Source organism: Schistocerca nitens, chromosome 9 (genome assembly GCF_023898315.1).
Source record: "Schistocerca nitens isolate TAMUIC-IGC-003100 chromosome 9, iqSchNite1.1, whole genome shotgun sequence".
Taxonomy (NCBI): Eukaryota; Metazoa; Arthropoda; class Insecta; order Orthoptera; family Acrididae; genus Schistocerca; species Schistocerca nitens.
Genome location: NC_064622.1, coordinates 187,170,362 through 187,193,456, shown reverse-complemented (window position 1 = coordinate 187,193,456; position 23,095 = coordinate 187,170,362). Strand labels below are relative to the sequence as shown.

At 44.2% G+C, this 23,095-nt stretch overlaps 1 protein-coding gene across 1 annotated transcript in view; it reads right to left on the bottom strand.

Moving 5' to 3' along the window:
• The window catches only part of LOC126204092 (optomotor-blind protein), a 532,433-nt gene that overhangs the window by 8,371 nt on the left and 500,967 nt on the right, over positions 1-23,095 (bottom strand). The window contains exons 6-7 of the mRNA XM_049938510.1: positions 8,357-8,637; positions 4,149-4,476 (exon numbers count right to left, since the gene is read on the bottom strand). Of these exons, the coding sequence (XP_049794467.1) occupies positions 4,149-4,476; positions 8,357-8,637 (609 nt within the window). The remainder of the gene's footprint in view (positions 1-4,148; positions 4,477-8,356; positions 8,638-23,095) is intronic.

The window sequence follows — 23,095 nt, the reverse complement described above, 5'->3', positions numbered from 1 at the left end:
ATGCGTATAAAGGTCTGCAGACTCACATAACAGGCACTGGGATACTAACTGACATTGTTAGAAACAAAGACAAGTGGCATGTGGCAAGCCGATGAGCAAGAAGCTTTGAAAATATTTAGAAAATACAGGTTCTGTAAGAGATAATAAGGCTGTACGTGATAGTGTTGAACTGAATGCTGTGAGCCGGCCGCGGTGGTCTCGCGGTTCTAGGCGCGCAGTCCGGAACCGTGCGACCGCTACGGTCGCAGGTTCGAATCCTGCCTCGGGCATGGATGTGTGTGATGTCCTTAGGTTAGTTAGGTTTAAGTAGTTATAAGTTCTAGGGGACTGATGACCACAGCAGTTGAGTCCCATAGTGCTCAGAGCCATTTTTTGAATGCTGTGAAAGCAGTGAATATCATCAGGGATGCAGCTACATCAGAAGTAAGTCCGATGCAAAGGACGAGTAGAAGCAGCATAGCAACTGTGGCAGAACCAGGAGAATGAGTAAGAACATGTCGGGGACTTATTTGGGTCTCCAAGAAAGGGCAGACTGTGGGGGGCGGGGGGGGGGGGGGGGGAAGAGGCCCAGGGCTGTTGGATCAGTGATGTCCCATTGGTTGACTCTGGTGGAACTGCGAACGACGGCGCTATCTCACCTGTGTCCCCATTCCAGAGCAGACGCGCGGTGGTTTCGGGACTGTTTGGGGATGGTACAGGTGACGACTTTTCTGATGAGGTCATAGAAGAAACAGTTGGAGTCTGTAAGGTACACATGGACGATACAGTATTAGAATTGTAGTTTAAAAGATCTATGGAAGAGTTGAGGTCGAATAAGACAGAAGGGATAGATAACACACCATCGTAATTTCTGAAATCATTGGAGGAAGTGGCAACCAAACAACCATTCAAGTTGGTGTGTAGAATCTGCGAGACTGGCGACGTACCATTAGACTACGAAAAAATATCATCCGCACAATTCCGAAGATAGCAAGTGCAACTGAGTGCAAGAACTACCACAGAATCAGTATGAAAGCTCATGCATCCAAGTTGCTGACAAGAATAACACTCAGAAAAGTTGACAGGAAAATTGTTGGTCTGTCAAATGACGATCAGTTTGGCTTTATGAAAAGTAAAGGCACCAGAGAGGCAGTTCTGACTTTGGGCCTGGCAATGGAAACGAGAAAGAAAGAAATCAAAATCCAGGAAAAGCGTTTGGCAATATGAAATGGTGCAAGATGTTCGGAATTCTGAGAAAAATAGGAGGAAGCTACAGGGGAAGTGGGTGATGCACAATATGTACAAGAACCAGGAGAAAACCATAATACTTGAAAGCCACGAACAGAGTGCGTGGAGGCCGGCCGGTGTGGCCGAGCGGTTCTAGGCGCTTCAGTCTGGAACCGCGCGGCCGCAGCGAGCGCATGTTCAAATCCTGCCTCGGGCCTGGATGTGTGTGATGTCCTTAGGTTAGTTAGGTTTAAATAGTTCTAAGTTCTAGGGGACTGATGACCTCAGATGTTAAGTCCCATAGTGCTTAGAGCCAATTGAACCTTTTTTTTTTTTTAGGTGCGTGGATTGAAAGAGGTGTAAGACAGGGACGTAGTCTTTCGTCCGTATTATTCAATCTATACATCGAAATAGCAACGGGGAAATAAAGATAAGGTCCAAGAATGAAACTAAAATTCACAATGAGAGGATATCGATGATAATATTCATTATGACGTTGTTAGCTTGAGTAAAGGCGAAGAAAAAGGAAAAACTGATGAGAAGCATCAGAAATGAGAATAGCAAGAAAGTTTGTATTAAAATTGATGATCACAAAGTAGAAGAAGGTACGGATCTGCCACCGTGGAAGCAAATAATCTATGACGGACGAAGCAAGGAGTAGCCCACGGAAAGACGGCGTTCCTTACCAAGAGGAATCTACTAGTGTCAAACAAAGGACTTAATTTGTGGAAGAGTTTTCTGAGAATGTACATTTGGAGCATAGAACTCTTTGGTAGTGAATCATGGACAGTGGGAAAAATGAGAATCGAAGTATATGACATGTGTTGCTACAGAAGAATGTTGAAAATTAGATGGTATGATAAAGTGGAATGAGGAGCTCCTGCTCAGAATCGGAGAGGAAGGGAATATGTGGAAAACACTGACCAGAAGAAGGGAGAAGATGATAGGAAATGTGGTAAGATGTCAGGGAATAATCTCGATGGTACTACAGGAAGCAGTTGGGGACACACTAATACAGACGACAATAATGTTAGCGTAGGTCGTAGATGTAGAATTCTGCAACAAGGGATTCGTGAAGACATACCTTCCTTAATATTGAGGTGCCCCACTGGTAGTGATTAGGAGCTACCAGTAAGCCATCTGATGCGATGGTAGTGTAGATGATCAACGAATGTACTACATGGTTTAAGTGTTTTTTTGTACATTATTCAACTACAATGTGAAATACAGCTGGCGTTAGATTGTAGGTCGTTTTAGAAAAATACCTGAAGACACTTGAGGACACTGTTTGATGCCGGATTCACGCTATAGTCAAGAGGCGATGTTAATCGGCAGAAGCCTGATGTCACCTTACGATGACTAATTTTTACGTTCGTGAACTTTCTTAGGATATAACCGTAATATTCGTAATATCAGTTGTAAGAGGTCCATGACTAAGGAATTTGTTGCTAGCGCACTCGAGCAGATGTAATTTCGGATTGCGCACGTGCTGCCTGCGGTATGTAAGCTATAAGAGAATCTCAGACCAGAGAGCAGTGTTGTCAGCAGTAGGAACTGTGTGGCAGTAGGAGTAAGTAGTAGCTAGTGTTATATCAAGTCCATTGAAAAGGGTTAAAAAATCTCTCAATAATAATCATTCTTAAAAAAATTAACTTTTGACAATCATTCATCTCAATTTAAAGAATTTGCTAATTTCTCCAATCCATGGTCATCCCAATTATTGTAAAGAAAAATCAGTTGTTCTTTTTATAAGTGACAAATCTATCGGCCAGCATTGCACTGGGCTGTGCCAGAAAAATTTCTTATAGGAGCAGATATATATGCGTTCTCCGACGACCTTATTGAGGTAAGAATTTTCAGTTTGAGTGTAACCTGCCAACAGAAAAATTCCAAAACCTCCCAACAATAAAAATATAATTATTTATATCATTCACATTCAGCGTAACCTCCCAATAAAAAATTCCGTAACCTACCAATAATACAATGTGACTAATCTCTCAATAAAATTGTGGCTCACTTATAACCTTTCAATAATTGACTGTGAATTTAAAGTGGTAAATTTGGACGTCAGCAGCGCTGCGTCATGGCCCTGAAAGATCATTCTGAATTAACTGAAAATTCTTACCTCAATTAGGTCGCCGGATAACGCAAATATATGCGCTCCTATAAGAAATTTTTCTGGCACAGCCCAGTCCAATGCTGGCCGATTGATTTGTCATGTATAAAAAGAACAACTGATTTTTCTTTACAATAATTGGGATGACCATTGATTGGAGAAATTAGTAAATTCTTTAAATTGAGATGAATGATTGTCAAAAGTTAATTTTTTTAAGAATGATTTTTTAGAATGATTATTTTCATGGGACTTGATATAACAATAGTACATATGCGAGAGGCTGTTTTACCTCATACTACACCGCTCAGGCACCGCCATCGTTCCCCACGACCGGCCCAGCCAACTCGACACACACGACTCCTAGCTACTACTTACTCCTACTGCCACACAGTTCCTACAGCTCACAACACTGATCTCTGGTCTGAGATTCTCTTACAGCTTACATATCGCAGGCAGCGCGTGAGCAATCCATCGAAATTACATGTGCTCGAGTGCGCTAGCAACAAATTCCTCGCCGGCCGTTGTGGCCGAGCGGTTCTAGGCGCTTCAGTCTGGAACCGCGCGACCGCTACGGTCGCAGGTTCGCATCCTTCCTCGGGCATGGATGTGTGTGATGTCTTTAGGTTAGTTAGGTTTAAGTAGTTCTAAGTTCTAGGGGACTGATGACCTCAGATGTTAAGTCCCATAGTGCTCAGAGCCATTTGAACCAATTTTTGAACAAATTCCTCAGTCACGGACCTCTTACACAGTGGTCAGTGTAGATATGTGAAACACATTTATCTCTCTTTCCGCACAGTATTGTGACAGTAGAAGAGGAGGTACTCACCCGTGGGGGTAGAGGTAGGGCAGCAGGTGGGGCGGCGGGTGAATGGGCGGCCCCACGGAAATGTTGGGCGCCGGGTAGTCGCCGGCGGCGGCGGCGGCGGCGCCCTGGGGCGGCGAGCCGCGGCTGAAGGCGGCGGCGGCCACCGTCGACTCGGAGCAGCTCGAGTCGCTGCCGTCGCGCTCGCTGTCGTCGTGGTGGCCGAGCGGCGGCGGCGGCGGCACGGCGTGGCCGTGCGCGTGCTGGTGCTGGTGCAGCCGCCGCCGCAGCGCCGCCTCCTCGCCCGCCGACATGTCGGGGGCCGAGCCCGCTGCGGACAGCGAGAACCACGCTGAGGGACGGCCCGTCAGGGCCCGTCTCCACACCAACAACAGACTCACACTCAACACACAGTGCCGCGTTTCCACCCGTGTCCCGGGCAGACTGTTTAAACTCACTCACACTGAAGAGCCAAACAAACTGGTATACCTGCCTAATATCATATCCGAGCACACGTTAGTGCCGCAACACCACATGGCATGAACTCGACTAATGTCTGAGGTAGTGCTGGAGGGAACTGACACCATGAATCGTGCAGGGCTGTCCATAGATCCGTAAGAGTATAAGGGGGTGGAGATCTCTCCTGAACAGCACGTTGCATGGCATGCCAGACACGCTCGGGAGTTTGGAGGCCAGCGGAAGAGCAGTGTTCCTGGAGGCACTCTCTAGCAATTCTGGACGTGTGGGGTGTCGCATTGTCCCGCTGAAATTGCCCAAGTCCGTCGGAATGCACAATGGAATGGATGCAGCTGACCAGACAGGATACTTACGTACGTGTCACTTCTCAGAGTCGTATCTAGACGTATCGGAGGTCCCATATCACTCCAACTGCACAGCCCCACACAGTTACAGAGCCTGCACCAGCTGGAACAGTCCCCTGCTTACATGCGGGGTCCCCGTACACGTCTATCCGTTCGATACAATGTGAAACGAGCCCCTTCCGACCAACCAACGTGTTTCCAGTCATCAACAGTCCGATCCCGTTGTTTATGGGCCCAGGCGAGGCGTAAAGGTTTGTGTCGGCAGTCATCAAGTGTACAAGAGTGGGCCTTCGGCTCCGAAAGCCCATATCGGTGATGTTTCGTTGAATGGTCTGCACGGTGACACATGTTGATGGCCAAGCATCGAAATCTGCAGCAATTTGCGGAAGGGTTGCACTTCTGTCACGTTAAACGATCCTTATCCGTCATCGTCGGTTCCGTTTTTGTAGGGTCTTTTTCCGGCTGCAGCGATGTCGGAGATTTAGTGTTTTGCCGGATCCCTGATGTTACTGGAACACTTGTGAAATGGTCGTACGGAAAAATGTCAACTTCATCGCTACCTCGGAAGCGCTGTATCCCATTGCTCGTGCGCCGATTGCGCCGAGTGCGCCATGTTCAAAATCACTTTAATCTTGATAACCTGCCATTGTAGCAGCAATAGCCGATCTAACAACTGTCGCAAATGCTTGTTATCTTATATAGGCGTTGTCGACCACAGCGCCGTATTCTATCTTTTTATATATCTCTGTATTTGAATACGCATGCCTATACCAGTTTCTTGGGCGCTTCAGTGTAGATATCACTTTTTCCTCCTGGACAGTTGTTAATAGTATTTATTCATAGTCGCGATTTCGGTCTAATTGCCATTTTCGAGTGATAGCTGCAACAACTTAAATTACGAAAAGAGCAGTTCCCTTAATAAAACCATGACCACCGTTAATATATTCCTTACCTCACTATGAAATACATCTATACACAAACATCAAAAGTTTTGTAGATTTGAGAAATGTGGGAAATATAATCACAAATCTTATGAGCACGAACAGAAGGGCTAAGAGAAAGATGCTATATTTCTCCAATATTCTTCTGTAAACGCATACATGAGGTGATGAGTAAATGGAAAATATTCAGTGAAAAAGGATTATTTTTAGGTCTTGACACTAGAGCAAATGCAGTTTTACATTCATATGACCCTGACACAAAAATGTGAAGATAACTTTAAGATGTGTTTGTAAATTACAGTAGTTAACCACACGTTACAACCTCAAATTCTCTGTAGATAAAACGAAAGTGATGGCATTTCGAGGTATACAATCACTAAGTTCAGAAATAATCTTGAATAATAAAATCTCAAACCAAGTTAAACATTTTAAATATCTAGGATGCGACATATCGTATGAGTATGACCATAACATGATTAAAGACTAAATAAATGCACTTCCATATGTGGGACTATCGTAAAATGTTTGCAGAACAAAGCCAGAACAGTAACGGGAAGCACGAATGACAACAAGACACCAAGTCGGAGTTCAAGAAATGAGGGAAAGCATGTACATAATAATACCGTAAAAGGAACTAGGATATAAGAAAAGATCTAGGAATAAATAAGCTAAACTAAAAAATAAAGGAAAATAGGAGTAAATGGAAGGAATATGTAGACTGTATGGGTTCAGGAGTCCCGGTAAAAGCTCTCAGTGACAAATGCATGAAGAAACGCAGAAAGACTGTATAAGAGATGAACAGGTAACTTGCCCAGTACATGACGTGAAGAAGAAGAAGAAGAAGAAGAAGAAGAAGAAGAGGTAGAAGGACGAAAAGAAGAGCAATGTCAATGTACAATCGTTCCTTATAAGAGGATCCTGTCCTTGTGGCAACCATGTGTCATACGTATAGCATATGTATACGTGAGTGACGTGAGGACAGTGTCCTCTTAAAACGAACAATTGTCCATTGACATATTTCATAGTGAGATACGAAGACGAATATATTTTTAAAAGGATAATTTTATTCGTGTGAAAAGAAAATTTTCGAGAAAAGAATGTATCCCTATGATTTAACTTGTCTTTTAGCAAATTATTTTGTTACTGTCATCTCAGAACGGCTTAATAGGCCGAAATCGTGATTGTGTACAAATACATGTAATAACAGTCCAGGCAGAAAATGTTGTCATTTGTAAGGTACTGCAAGATATTAACGCAGGAAAACAAAAGATAGTAAATTCGCTTAGGTTACTGGCTGCCAAGACTCAAAGTTCTTCCTAGACAGTCACGAAAACTGTGTACGTATAAATCTCTTGAGCGCCCCCCCCCCCCCCCCACACACACACACTTTGGAATATTGAGTGCAGTGTATCTACTCATTACTGAATTTTCGTATGCTTCTGGATGTAATTTCCCGTGTTCCAAAAAACCTCTTGTTTTTTAGCCTTATGTGGCTGATCACTTTGGTACAATGCTATGGCATTATCAATTGCTGTATAACTTAGGTTTGTTTGGTTTACAGCCGGCCGAAGTGGCCGTGCGGTTCTAGGCGCTGCAGGCTGGAACCTCGAGACCGCTACGGTCGCTGGTTCGAATCCTGCCTCGGGCATGGATGTGTGTGGTGTCCTTAGGTTAGTTAGGTTTAACTAGTTCTAAGTTCTAGGGGACTAATGACCTCAGAAGTTGAGTCACATAGTGCTCAGAGCCATTTGAACCATTTTTGTTTGGTTTACAGCGTTCATGGAAAATTATGCTGCTTCTTTCGGCTTTCCTTTTAAGTCTCAAGATAGTCTACGTATCAGAAACACTGAGCGGACAACCACCAACCCTGTGGAATGTGATAAGTTTTTGTGTCACTAGAAAACTTAATTCTCGTGCCATGGTACGCCTCGAAACTATTCAAATAAATTATACAAGAAATGGCAGTGCGTAAAATTTTTAAGGATGTTCATGCTTATGAGTATGGTATTGTCAGGATTTCGAATATGGAGACTTAGCGACGGGAGAATCGTTGACTGAGGGGGCAAAAGACATTAGTTGTTCGGGCACCAACATATCTTAGTAACAATATCACTATCTGAACAGCTTCATCGATTACGCATTAAACAGTATTCCTTGTTTCCAGAATGGTTCGCAGGAGAGCTTCTGTAAAGTTTGGAAGGTAGGAGACGAGATACTGGCAGACGTAAAGGTGTGAGGACCGGACTTGAGTCGTGCTTCGGTAGCTCAGATGGTAGAGCACTTGCCCGCGAAAGGCATAGGCCCCGAGTTCGAGTCTCGGTCGGGCAAACAGTTTTAACCTGCCTTGTTGTCACAAAATTATAATAGCTGGATTTGAAAATCAGCTTTCTCGCTTGTAGTATAACTATTCCACGCCATAGTAGCGGCGTATCACCAGAAGCGTTCGCTGTGCGCCGGAGGTGGGACTCACCGGAGTGAGCGTGGTGCAGGTGCAGCGGGGGCGGGTCCGCGCCGGTGCCCACCACGTCGAGCAGGCGGTCATCCTCGTCCGCCGCCGCGGCCGCCGCCGCAGCCGCAGCCGCCGCCACCGCGGCCGCCTGGCGCGCCTTCAGCTCGGCGCCCACGGCCCCCGCGGGCCCGCCGCCCCCGCCTCCGCCCCCACCGGGCTGGTGGTGGCCGCCCCCAGGCATTCCGCCGCCTCCGCCGCTGTCCGATACGGGATGCCTCTGAGCTGCCAGTAGCGCCTGCCTTCTGCAACAAGCCAACGTGTCTCAGCGCCTGTCCAGCACTCTCCTACCGACATTCTACATCTCTGTGTCTAAATCTTACTACAAAAAACGCACACGTTATAACACACCACATATGCAAGCAGACGAATGCTGCTATAAATCAATATGGTAGATATGACTCTAAAGTACGATAGGGAGACACGTCGGTACTCAAAAACCTAGCAGCCAATATGATTTTCAATACAAGTATGAAAGAAAAAAAAAAAGAAGATACCCTCCTCAAAACCACCAAGCAAACACACAAAAACTTAACGTTTCTATTTTAATAAAAAAAAGCACTCCGTCTTCAGGCCACGAGTGGCCTACCGGGACCATCCGACCGCCGTGTCATCCTCCGTGGAGGATGCGCACAGGAGGGACGTGGGGTCAGCACACCGCTCTCCCGGTCGCTATGATGGTATTCTCGATCGAAGCCGTTACTATTCGGTCGAGTAGCTCCTCCATTGGCATCACGAGGCTGAGTGCACCACGAAAAATGGCAACAGCGCATGGCGGCCTGGATGGTCACCCATCCAAGTGCCGACCACGCCCGTCAGCGTTTAACTTCGGCGATCTCACGGGAACCGGTGTATCCACTGCGACAAGGCCGTTGCCTCTATTTTGTTAACAGAGGAAATAAATTTCCTGAACGAGATCGCGATCATTGTGAATTTTTGTGAATGAATCCTGCTTGATCGTTTTAAGTTTGAACTAGCTATTGCCAGCATCAAATCTATGACTAATGTTAAATGAAAATAGGAGTGAGAGGTGTTAGTTATACATTATCAGGCTATAAAAAATGAAAAACTAAAAAAAGGATTTTGTTAAAAAAAAATCGGTCTCTTAAACTTAGAACTTGTAAATAACGCTAAGTATCAATTAAAACTAGGCCTAAGCAGGACAGCAACTGTCAGCTCAGCACAAAAAATTTTAAGATGTTTTAAGTGCTAGGCAAGAGGTGCTGCCTTCATCTTTTATCTTGTTTTACTCCTCTCAGATCCTACTTACAAAATAACAGACAGTCTTTAAAATAATAAACATTCACAGTTAAATTATTATTTATATGTATATTATTATTAAACTTTGAATGTTTGCTGTTTTATAGGTGTGGCATATCAGAAAAAGAGAAGAAATCACTCTAGCGCCACTCTCATCTAGCATTCACATGTTTTGAATTTCTTTTAGCAGGGCTGACAGTTGACGTTCCGCTTAAGCGCAAGCTTTACTGATACTGACAGCTAACGTTGTCTAAGAGGTTCTAAATTTTGTAAAACTGTTTGTCTTTTTAATTTTTTTCATATTTTGGAGCCTTCAATCTTAATTACAGATGTGATGACGGCAATAGCTGAAACGACGATGTCAATAAAGATCTATATCAAGCGATATACCCGACTTTGTTCACAAGAAGATTCTATTTTGGCTTCGTGTCGTCTGCCGTGGCGATCTGTCAACACCGTTATTGTCTGCTCATAATAATGACCACTTCCAGCCGTTCAGCGGTGAGTGTAAGAAGACGGTTGATGGAGCTATGCACAGCGACGAGGAGCAGTGTACCACATGACACTCCAGGCAATAGCATCATTCTGCTGCATCCGTCTGTAGCGAGCGCTCCGCATTGCTCGCGGAAAATTTAGCGTTGATTCTCACTTTAGTTTAGGTATGGTGAAGATACTAAGCTATTGTAGTGTTCGTTTTAGTGGCATAAAGGAAACACGACAAGCATTACGCTAAGAAGGGAAAGCGATAGCTTGCCGAGCACATTAATTTTTTCTAGCGGGAATCAGAAGCAGAAGCAATGGCCTGATTTGGCACTTACCAAGGCTTTGCCATTTACCAAACTAGACAGTGGCTGGAGTGTATGGCGTGGGGCGAAGACAGAGACCACTCTACCGAGGCCATAAAATATGCTCCGTCTCTCTCTCTCTGTCTGACTCTTTCCGCCCATTGCGCGTCTTCTCATTTTTCACTTTCACACCCAACGATCACGAATGGATCCTTTCGCTCTTCTGACACCAAGAGATACACCGCTTAAGCGACCAAATAGTATGACACATACAAGAAGCCAACGTCTACTGGCGTAGAAACGTTTGCAAAAAGACGAGGAGGAGCAAGACTTACGTAGTCCCAGTGCTGACAGTAATTTTCTTCACTGGAATAATCAGAACAGGGTGTAACTAGTTTCGCGGAGACAACGGTAAAGCCATATGAAACAGAAGTATTATTTCCAGTTGCTTATAACTCGAAAACATTCGGGGTGAAGAAAACCGTACCTAACAAATTTCAGACGACCAGTAATACACGAAAATTCCGTCTTTTGTCTGTAGATCCTGAATCACAGTGCGGTGGAAGAAAATAGTAAAGTCTAAGGCTACCAATTACATTTTAAGTACTTTTTTTACTGCCACAATGTTATAACAGTCATAACGCAACACTACCTCATCCAAACAGAAAAAGATATACGTTGCGAAAGGACTGTCGACAGAAGTAGAGGTTCTTGGTATTTCAATGATAAATGAAACAATATCGAAAAAGACTATAAATTTCACATCGCTTTTTAAAAGTTGGTCAAAATTTCAAGCTGGACGAGAATCGGCCGTAAAACGATCGTGGCATTCACTTCAAGTGATTTCGTGAAATTCCGTAGCCATAAGTAGCGAGACATTGGTATGAATATAATATTGAAAGCTGCTGAACTGTAAACCAATGTATTTTCTGCTGTCTCTATTGGCTTGAATATGTCAAGTTTATCACCTGATACCAAAGAAATTAGACCACAGATGCGGTTATTCTGGTGGCCAGCCAACTCGTCCTCATCTGATCAAATTCCCATAATATCGAACTGAATGAGGTTATTTTGGTGGGATGGAGACCTTTCGCGAAAAATGGCTGCTATCTAATAACTGTCATGTATCACGCTGTCTTTCAGGCGCTACTGAACTTAGTAAGTGTAATATAACGCACTGAAAATTAAAACGTTTATTTATATAGGTAATTTTAGCTCGTGAAACAAGATTCGTGGGAGTCGGAAACATTAAGAGTTTAGAAAGTGAAAAATATTTATGATGAGAAAAATATACTGTGTTGTTGCTGCAGACAGCTTCCTTGGTTCAGTAACATAATATTGCGAGCGATGCGAGTAATTTGTTGGGGCAGCTGCGTAGATGGTGGTAGGGCATGACATGCCGAGACGGGCCGTGGAACGCCTTTATTGATATTGCTGGCGCGCCACTTCCAATAACGTCGGAGGAAGTCACCTGTCTGTGGGGGTGTCGGAAATAAAAATTGATTCCTCCACGGGGGAAACAGCTGTGGGCACCGAAACAAGGAACCCTCTTGCTTACCTCGATGATCAGAAAAAGTGAAGCGCAGTAAGACTTTCACGTCAGCATTTTACACAAGAGGGATACGTTTTAACCAGTGAGAAGCGTTCTAAGTGTGCAACGTAAGTAGAGGTAGATTTGATCTAAGAGACTGCGAATTACCAGTACGCTATTCTAAGTCAAATACGCGAAACAAACCACGTAGTTCATGATGTGGCTGTTATTATTTCAACAGTTTCGGGCTGTTTCACTGAAAATTCAAATCAAATAATCACAGCTTGTAAAGTATGTCAACCGTATCCGGGGGTGAAATACGAGGGTTTTGAGGTATACGAGTACCAATGCAGTGCATGGGGTATCATAAAACGCATAGACTTGCAGTGCATCGGGTATCATAAGATGCACAGAGCTACAATCATCCGTCCACGTAGCAGAGGGGAAGAAACGTCAGTGTTACTAAATGGCAAAATAGAAAGTCATGACAGTGTTTGATTCTGTCCAAAGGAGAACGGTATGTGATGACAAAGCGTGTAATTCATACTGGTACAGAACCTGTTGTCGAGCATAAGTTTTGTGGACCTTTAAAGGGAATTGCCAGCAAGATGTAACATTGATGAAGAATAACTGATAGACACCCAGAGGGGTGGCCCAGTTGTCAAAACATTGGAGTTACATATGGGAGGAGGTACGGTGGTTGGTTGATTTGGGGTAAGAGAGTAAGTAGGGAGGTCATCAGTACCATCGGATTAGTAAAGGGTGAGGAAGGAAGTTGTCCGTGCCCTTTTAAAGGAACCATCCGGGCATTTTCCTATAGCGACTTACGGAAAACACGGAAAACGTAAATGAGGAAAGCGAATCCAGTGTGCTAACCACTGCATCACCTCGCTCAGTATTTTCGATGGACAACGTTATGAACAGCACTGTACAGGACATCATTAGGTATGGTAAGAAACTGGGGTCTGATATTGTCTTTTTAGCATCCTTAAAAAGGTAGAACGGTCGAGGTATACTTGCGACGTCACGTTACCCCACAACCAGTAATCAGAGGATTGAGGTCTGGGGACCTGGGATGCTAAGCATGACGGAAGCAGTGGCTCAGCAGGCGATCCTCACCAAACGATATGCGCAAGAGATCTATCATATGTGTAGCAATATGGGCTGAAATGCCATCCTGCATAAAAGACCTAGGAATGGTCTGACTCCCTCTCTCACTACAGCTCATTTTATATATGTTTCTCAAACGGCATCAAATGGGTTCAAATGGCTCTGAGCACTATGGGACTCAACTGCTGTGGTCATCAGTCCCCTAGAACTTAGAACTACTTAAACCGAACTAACCTAAGGACAGCACACACATCCATGCCCGAGGCAGGATTCGAACCTGCGACCGTAGCAATCGCACGGTTCCGGACTGCGCGCCTAGAACCGCGAGACCACCGCGGCCGGCCCAAACGGCGTCACCGACGTGTTGTTGTCCAGCGCCAACTGTTGGCCCGTTTCTGTGTTCGTTTTTGATTTCAATAAAAACCACATGTCCCTTCAGGCACGTGTGTCAGTTTTTACCTCACTAACTATATTATTCAGTGTACTCGTTTTCGCTCGAATATGACCATTCAAATACTGGAATATTCCTAACCAGCAAATGATTTCCTCCCTAGCGATAGCCATTTTACATGAACGTAGATATCTTCAGTCAATAAAAACAGTATAAAATATATCCTGTTATTTCATATGTTTGGTGTAAACAGTGCTTTGCCTGCTCTCTTCTTCTTACGTTCAGACTCCAGTCTAGTGTGGCTGCGCGATTATCGCTACGACGTCACCGTATGTGTACTTGGAACGATTTACGACGCTGCGAGCTCGTTGTGTGTACGCGCTTTAGTCTCACCTAGCTGTAAGCAAGCGCCGCATGTACATGTAGAGGCTGTGAATCGAAATTAGGAGCCGGCGTTCAGTACAAATTGGCGTCGCGCCGAGGTTACACACGACTACCCAGAGGCGGTACTCGCCTGGGATACTCGGGCCGGGCGGGTGTCGTGTTTAGAAAGCGGCTGGTGTGAGCGGCTCGGCACGGCTAATGAACGCAGGCGACAAAACCGGCGCTAACAAGGCTCGAGGGTGCTCAGCCACTTTGCGCTCGTAGCTGCGCCTGCGCAGTTGGACGCCCGCTGCCCGCGCGGCCGCCGCCGACTTGGAGTCAGGTGCGCTGGGTCCTCGTGAAGTTCTCTTACAGAAGTAAAAACGTGTACAGTATTAACAATAGGTCATCTTTCCTGGTAGTAACTGAGTATTGTGACCGTGAATATAACAACGAAACACCATCTTTTGACATGCGTTTCGAAATTTCCCATAATCTTACTTTACAAGTCGCCACACAGTACAAGACGGGGAGAGTACCCTGTACCGATCTTAGTCATTCCCTTTCTTGTTCCACTCCCAAACACAGCGAGGAAAAAGTGATTTTTTATGTGGCTCCGTATGAATCCTAATTTCTTTTTCCTCTTCTTTATGGTTCTTACGCGGTATGTTGGTTGGTTACAGCAGGATCGTTCTGCAGTCACTAACGATTGCCTGTTCTCTCTAAGCTCCCTCGATAGCGTTTCGAAAAAAGAACGTCTTCTTCCAACCACGGTCTAACGTTCGAATTCACGGAGCATTTCCGTAACGTCGCATGTTGATCGGACCTATTAGTAACAAATCTAACAGCACGCCTCTGTCTTCCTTTAATGTAACGCAGTGAGGATCCCAAACACTCGTGCACTACTCAAGAATGGGTCACACAAGTGTTCTCCACACTGTCTCGTTTACAGAAGAACTGCACTTTCCCAGAATTCTCGCAATAAACTGAAGTCGACCGTTCTTCTTCCCTACACCCGCCTTTACGTCCTCGTGCCGTTTCATGTCGCTTTGCAACATTACTTCTTGATGTTTGATAGACGTGACTACGACAAGCAGTTCATCACTAATGCTGTATGTGAACATTAAAGGAGCGCTTCCCTACTCATATTCACTAATTTACATTTTCCCATGTTTAAAGCTGCCATTCATCACTTCAAAGCATGTTTAAAGTTTAACGTCTCACGAAGAATAGTTAATTAAAAACGTAGTAAAAGCTCGAAATGAGGAAAAAAATCGGCCGTGCCGTTTCAAAAGAACTACATCGGTTTTTGGCTTCCGTGATTTAAATCACGAAAAACCTAAATCTCCACCCGAATACGCTGCGCCACGTGGCTCTATCAGATGGAATGGTATTGATTTACAATTTGGGCGCTTCGGTTGTCTTTAGTACTTCAGTCAAAAGCTTCGCGTTCTCCTCCTAATCATGCGTTATTATTCTGCATTCTGTTGAATGAAGGATATAGCATTCAGTATAAAAATAACGACAACGTAACTGCTTTAAAGACATCTGAGGATGTGTGCAAGTACAAAACGTTTTACGATGAAATAAAGATATTTTAAAAGAAAATATGCCTAATTATTATATTTGTTTTCTTCACTGAAAGAACGGTCGCAAGGAATGGCCTTCACAGACACTGCCCGTGTTATTTTCCGCAATCCTGGGTAACCACGTTGTACACGGACGTAGCCGCCTCGACCAATACTGGTGGACGGGAGCTTCGTCGCTAGTACCGCACTCGCAAAGGGAAGAGAGATGCTGGCATTAAATTCCTGGTCTAGCGACATGGCACCACCGTCCTCGATTAAACTGCATACCTCTCCACAATGATGATACAGTTCAGGCTAGTCTGTCCGAAGACAGGAGTTCCCTTTGGTGCTATTCGAGTAGGGCAGGCCATGTGCCGGCAGTGGGTTGACCCTCTCCCTTCACCGGAGCTCATACTCTTCTACAACAAACAACACAGACAAAATTCCATACTCCTCATGCAAGCAACGTTGTTCACCACACAATACAAACACACTCTTAACACTTCGTAACATGTTGAAAGGGAGGAAGGAATATTAGTGTTTAACGTCGCGTCGACAACGAGGTCGTTAGAAACGACTGTCATCTAGGACAAGGATGTGACACCCTCAAATAGTTTCAAATGCTCTTTGCACCGTTCATATGCGTAAGCACGACCGCAGCAGTGGGTCAGACTCATGAACACCTTTGCCAAGAGAGGTTTACAAAAATGGTTCAAATGGCTCTGAGCACTATGGGACTTAACTTCTGTGGTCATCAGTCCCCTAGAACGTAGAACTACTTAAACCTAACTAACCTAAGAACATCACACACATCCATGCCCGAGCCAGGATTCGAACCTGCGACCGTAGCGGACCCACCCTGTATAAATTACATTGTATAGGTAACAAAGATTAGTTGAGCGCATACCTTATGCGCTTTTTTGTAACCAACGCCATTATTTCTGATGCAAGTATAGATTACATGCACAAATGTAAGAAATATGTATAATTATTGTCGTGCAAGAGTTTCCCGTTATTACTAATAAATGCAAAAGTTCCTTATGAATAATATAAACATGTTTTACGTAAGTTCGACGTAGAATTGAAACGATCCTTGATATATTTTTGTGTTTCCTAGCGCTATATGATAAATCTGTATGTTTTCTTTACGCTTATTACAATATACCTCTCTTTCAGGTTACAAACCTATAATTTTCGAATAAAACCTGAATCAAACACTGGCAATAGCAGTTTTGCTATAAATACTGTTTGCTCTTCGATAACAGATAGGAGGATAACTATGTAGAACAGAACTATTCTGAAGGTTACCCAGCACTTTATATATCCCTGCTCAGCTTCTACACGGTTCATTGCCTCCAGTTTTTATGGGAATCCAGTAAGACATTTTTCGCATACTTGAAGAGAATTATCTTGTGAGCAAACGCCCGGTAGATATGCAATACACATACTGTACAGGTAACGAGGGTATGACATCCACTGACCAAAGCTACTGGGAAACCTACCGTGGTCTACGCTTGCTTACGGTAGCCTACGGTAGTTCTACGCCTCTGTCCACATGTGTCTGCTTCCAACGATAGTTCTGGAGTCGTGTAATCAAGCAATAATGGATCTTTCTGCCTGTTTATGCACACTTAATTAAGTTTGCCTATGTCGAGGAACAACTGGCAGTCCCTGTATCGAGTTCTGGTCCTCCATAGGTGTTGTTGCGTAATGGATTCTAAGACGGCTCCTAGGCGAGTGGTGGTGGTGAGGCGTTACGAGACGGCTGCCGCGCCGCGCCGCCTCGCTATTGATCTGGATCCTCCTCGCGCTCACGAGGAGCTGTCGATAATGCGGAGCAAGCGTCGGCCGTCGCTTCGAGGGTGCTCACCGCCTCTCAGCTCACACCAGGCGCCGCGCCGCGCCTGCCAACGTCGCCGCTGTTGATCGCCACCCACTGCCCCACACAGCGCCGGCGACGCTGTCACGCGCCGCACCGACGCCTTTAATAGTGCTTCAGCGGGGGCAAAACGTGAACCACCGAGGAGCGTCACCGACAGTTGCCAGGTATCCCGCATTTTACCTACATTTTCTCTTGCCTCCCGCATTTTCGACAGTTCCGGGGTATTTTACAGGGTTTCCCGTATTGTAGATCGGCCGCTGTGGCCGAGCGGTTCTAGGCGCTTCAGTCCGGAGCCGCGCGACTGCTACGGTCGCGGGTTCGAATCCTGCCTCGGGCATGGATGTGTGTGACGTCCTTAGGTTAGTTAGGGGACTGATGACCTCAGATGTTAAGGGGGGTAGGACGTCAAACGGGCAGACTTTGAGCAGGAGGGGCACCACAGAACATTTTATTTTCTACTGTCTATAGTTTTACAAGTAAATTCATAAAACTTTGTCAGCATGACCAGGAAGGATTCGGGATTCACACTCGTAGCAGTGGAAGTCCAAAAACACAACAAAAATAAATTTTTTTACATGTGAAATTTCATAATTTTTTCGCTTACTATTGGCTGCATTTGTTGCTACAGGTACATTTTTCTTCACAAGTAAGAGAGATTCTTTGATGAATTTTGCACAGATACAAACCATACTTACAGTTGTATGAAACTCTAGAATTTTCCAAATCTGTTAAAAACTCTGATCAAAAGTGAGATAATTAACTACAAAATTTGATTTTTTTCTAAACATAAAGTTTAAAACGTAACAGCTCATTAATTTTTTCATAAATTAAATAGATTCTAAAGTTTCAGACACCTGTAAGTATGGTTTGCATGCTGTGCAAAATTTATCGAACAGTCTCTCTTACTTATGAAGAAAAGTGTACCTATAGCAACAAATGCAGCCAATGGTAAGTGAAAAAATGATGGAATTTCACATGTAAAAAAATTATTTTGTTATGTCTTTGAACTTCCGCTGCTGTGAGTGTGAATCCTCAATCCTTCCTGGTCATGCTGACAAAGTTTTATGAATTTACTTGTAAAAGTATAGACAGTGGAAATTAAAATGTCCTGTGGTGCCTCTCCTGCTCCAAGTCGGCCCGTTTGACGTCCTACCCCCCATAAGTCCCATAGTGCTTAGAGCCATTTGAACCATTTCAACCGGTATTGTACCCACATAGCGCATTTGATAATGTTTCCCCTCGTGCTTCATAAGGTTTTACTTACGAGGGTCGTTTCAAAAGTCCTGAACACTGCGCATGCGCCATCTCTAGAGTGGCGTGTTCACCTTGAAATTTTCGTCAGTTGTGAGCGAGACTTTGGGCGAGACGGTCGACATGCGTTTACTATTTCGCGTGGTTCGGTGGTGAGTAATTCAGGTTTAAAGTAGAAGTTGAAACCGAGTCAGGTCTGATTACACGTAGTGGACGTCTGTAAAAGGCGCGTACTACAAGCAAAATGCTTAGCAGCCGAAAATTCGTCAAAGAAGGCCTGACATGCTTGCAGCTGGTGTTCTCATCTTGTACGATGATGCGAGACCGTATATTCCCTACCAGTGAGACGAACGCTCGAAAAATATGGATGAGAAATACTTCCCCAACCACCAAGAGTCATGATACGAGTGATGCCACCCAAAAATAAATTTCCCAGTTTCCAAGTTTCAAGTACAACAATCGTTTTGTTGTACTTCCGTTCGATAAAGTTGAAGCAATTCTTCTGCTATTTCTGGCCACCTGCTTGCTGTTCTTCACTAGGACCATGTGTAACCAACCTCGCAACCATTTTTACATCTTTCAACTATGATTCTGTAAACTGAAGTGACAGACATTGTGCCTTCCAACGCAATTTCCTCACGTCATTTCCATCGATCCTCCCTCAGAACGCTATTAGCAATAAGCTTAGAGGCGCAGTTTTTTTTTTATTTGCAGCGGATGGCCTTTCACTTCATGGGCTGTCCTTAATGCTTATCCGACGTTCTTGGAAACGAGCAGACCACCGTGATGCTGTGCTACGATCCACATACGTCTCTCAAAGCGTTGTAAATTTCCATTGGGTTCTTTCCACGTTTGTTTGCACGTAATTAGAACTGCACAACTTTCAGTGTTAGTCCACAGTGTATTTTATAGCCTCATAAAATATAAATCGCATTTGATAAGTAATAAAAATTAGTGGATTGCGTAACTCATGCATTTTTATGTAACGAAGGCAATTGCTTTTGATGCAACTACAGTTTAAATGCCGAATCATAAAAATCTGTGTAATAACTGTCGTTACTTGTACTCCATAGAACGTTCTTCGTCATAATCAAAGGCAAGAGTTTTCTGTTGTGATTACTGACGAGCGCATTAGGTGCTTGTAGATAACAGAAATATGTTTAACATAAGCTCGACGACGTACTGAAGTGATGTTTGATACGTTTTTGCTGTGCAGTGTATTTTTTAATTTTGCCTTCTTTCAGGAAGTTACGTTTTTGAGTCACATGTCATAAACTTGTACTGTTATGTACATATATATAACAAAGCAACAATTTTTTAATTATTTTGATATAAATATTATTTATTTTTAAGAATCAGAGAGAAAGACAGCTACTTAGAACAAAAATGTTCCATATATTACGCAGCACGCAGCCATTTACGTATGCTCACTCAGTTTCTAGACAGCTCACCGCTTCCGGTGTCTAGGACAATGGAGTAAGACACTGATCGCATGACTGACATGAGGTAAAGACCGATAGGTACCCAGCGCACCTAATGTACAGGTAGCACGTTTACGATCTTTAATTACCGTAATCTACGTGTAAGTAGGCTGTTTAGGTTTTCATGTTGGTAACGTCACGTAGCGCTCTGTATGAAAATCACTGGCTGTGTGCTGTGTGCAGTCTGTGGCTAGTTTGCATTGTTGGTATATTTGATATTGTAGTGTTGCGCAGTTGGAGGTGAGCCGCCAGCAGTGGTGGATGTGGGGAGAGAGATGGCGGAGTTTTGAGAGCGGACGATCTGGACTTGTGTCCATCAGAAAGAGTAAATTTGTAATATTGGATATCATGAACTGATATATATACAGGGTGAGTCACCTAACGTTACCGCTGGATATATTTCGTAAACCACATCAAATACTGACGAACCGATTCCACAGACCGAACGTGAGGAGAGGGGCTAGTGTAAATGTTTAATACAAACCATACAAAAATGCACGGAAGTATGTTTTTTAACGCAAACCTACGTTTTTTTTTAAATGGAATCACGTTAGTTTTGTTAGCACATCTGAACATATAAACAAATACGTAATCACTGCCGTTTGCTGCATTGTAAAATGTTAATTACATCCGGAGATATTGTAATCTAAAGTTGACGCTTGAAACCTCCGACGTTCAGTTGCGTGTTGTAACAAACACGGGCCACGGTCGGCGAGCAGCATCTGCAGGGGCATGTTTACGATGACGACCGTGTTTACGAGTGTGGCTGTAGTGCACTGTTGTGGTTTGGTCTAGCTCTCGCAGTGTCCGCATGTAGCGCTTGCTGCTATTGTTATTCTGTATTCGTCTCCGCACGCAGACCAACTGTAGTACACCGTGTTACCAGACGTCAGTGATACTGTAGTGCTGTAGGAACTGTGACCATGGTGTATTCGAACTCTGAAAAGGCGGAGATGATACTCATCTATGGCGAGTGTCGACGAAATGCAGCTGAAGCCTGCAGGGTGTATGCAGAACGGTACCCGGACAGAGAGCATACAACGTGCCGCACATTGCAAAACATCTACTGCCAACTGTATGCAACAGGTATGGTCGTAGCCCGGAAACGGGTCCGTAACAGGCCCGTCACAGGAGAAGCGGGTGCAGTTGGTGTGTTAGCTGCTGTTGCCATGAACCCACACATGAGTACACAGGACATTGCGAGAACCGGTGGACTGAGTCAAAGTAGTGTCATGGGCATACTGCATCGTCACCGCTTTCACCCGTTTCATGTGTCGCTACATCAGCAATTACATGGTGATGACTTTAATCATCGAGTGCAATTCTGTCAATGGGCATCAACAGAGAATGCGTTGCAGTTCTACCTGTTTACCGATGAAGCGGGTTTCACAAACCACGGGGCAGTGAATCTACGGAACATGCATTACTGGTCCGTGGACAATCCTCGCTGGCTCCGACAGGTAGAGCGACAGCGACCGTGGACTGAAAATGTATGGTGCGGAATCATTGGCGACCACCTCATTGGTCCTCACTTCATTGCAGGGGCCCAAACAGCTGCAACATACATAGCGTTTCTACAGAATGATCTGCCAACGTTGCTCGAAAATGTCCCACAGGAAACGCGTCGACGTATGTGGTATCAGCATGATGGTGCACCTGCACATTCCGCAATTAACACTAGGCTGATCTTTGTCAGGATGTTCGACGCGCGTTTCATAGGACGTGGAGGACGCATAAATTGGCCAGCCCGTTCTCCTGATCTTACACCTCTGGACTTCTTTCTGTGGGGTACGTTAAAGGTGAATGTGTACCGTGATGTGCCTACAACCCCAGAGGATATGAAACAACGTATTGCGGTAGCCTGCGGCGACATTACACCAGATGTAGTGCGGCGTGTACGACATTCGTTACGCCAGAGATTGCAGTTGTGTGCAGCAAATGATGGCCACCACATTGAACATCTATTGGCCTGACGTGTCGGGACACACTCTATTCCATTCCGTAATTGAAAACGGAAACCATGTGTGTACGTGTACCTCACCCCTCATGGTAATGTACATGTGCGTCAGTGAAAAAGACCAATAAAAAGGTGTTAGTATGTGGACGTAATGTGCTGTTCCAGTCTCTTCTGTACCTAAGGTCCATCACCGTTCCCTTTGGATCCCTACGTAATTCGGTGCTCTCCGATACACACGATCGAACAGCGGAGGAGTGGTACTCAAGCGTCAACTTTAGGTTACAATATCTCCGGATGTAATTAACATTTTACAATGCAACAAACGGCACTGATTACGTATTTGTTTATATGTTCAGATGTGTTAACAAAACTAACGGGGGTCCAGTTAAAAAACGTAGGTTTGTGTTAAAAAACATACTTCCGTGCATTTTTTTATGGTTTGTATTAACCAATTACACTAACCCCTCTCCTCACGTTCGGTCTGTGGAATCGATTCGTCAGTATTTGATGTGGTTTACGAAATATATCCAGCTTTAATGTTAGGTGACTCACCCTGTATATGATGACTTTTGAACATTATTAAGGTAAATATATTGTTTGTTCTCTATCAAAATCTTTCATTTGCTAACTATGCCTATCAGTAATTACTGCCTTCAGTAGTTATAATCTTTTATTTAGCTGGCAGTATTGGCGCTCGCTGTATTGCAGTAGTTTGAGTAACGAAGATTTTTGTGAGGTAAGTGATTCATGAAAGGTATAGGTTATTGTTAGTCAGGGCCATTCTTTTGTAGGGATTATTGAAAGTCAGATTGCGTTGCGCTAAAAAAAATTGTGTGTCAGTTTAGTGATGATCAGAATAAGCAAAGAGAGAAATGTCTGAGTACGTTCAGTTTTGCTCAGCTGTTTGAAAATCATATAACGTAAAGGTTTACCAGCACAGTAATTCAATAATTTTTTTAAAGCGAGGTTTCATACGCAAACTTATTGCAACCTACGATAGTCGTATAGCTCTAGTTGCAAGCATCTTCACCGTCCAATTGCGTGCTCAGAATTGAAAAATGCGACGTGAAGCGATAGACTGTCATACTAGAGACATTTTTCAACACATCTACGCAAAGTTTCAC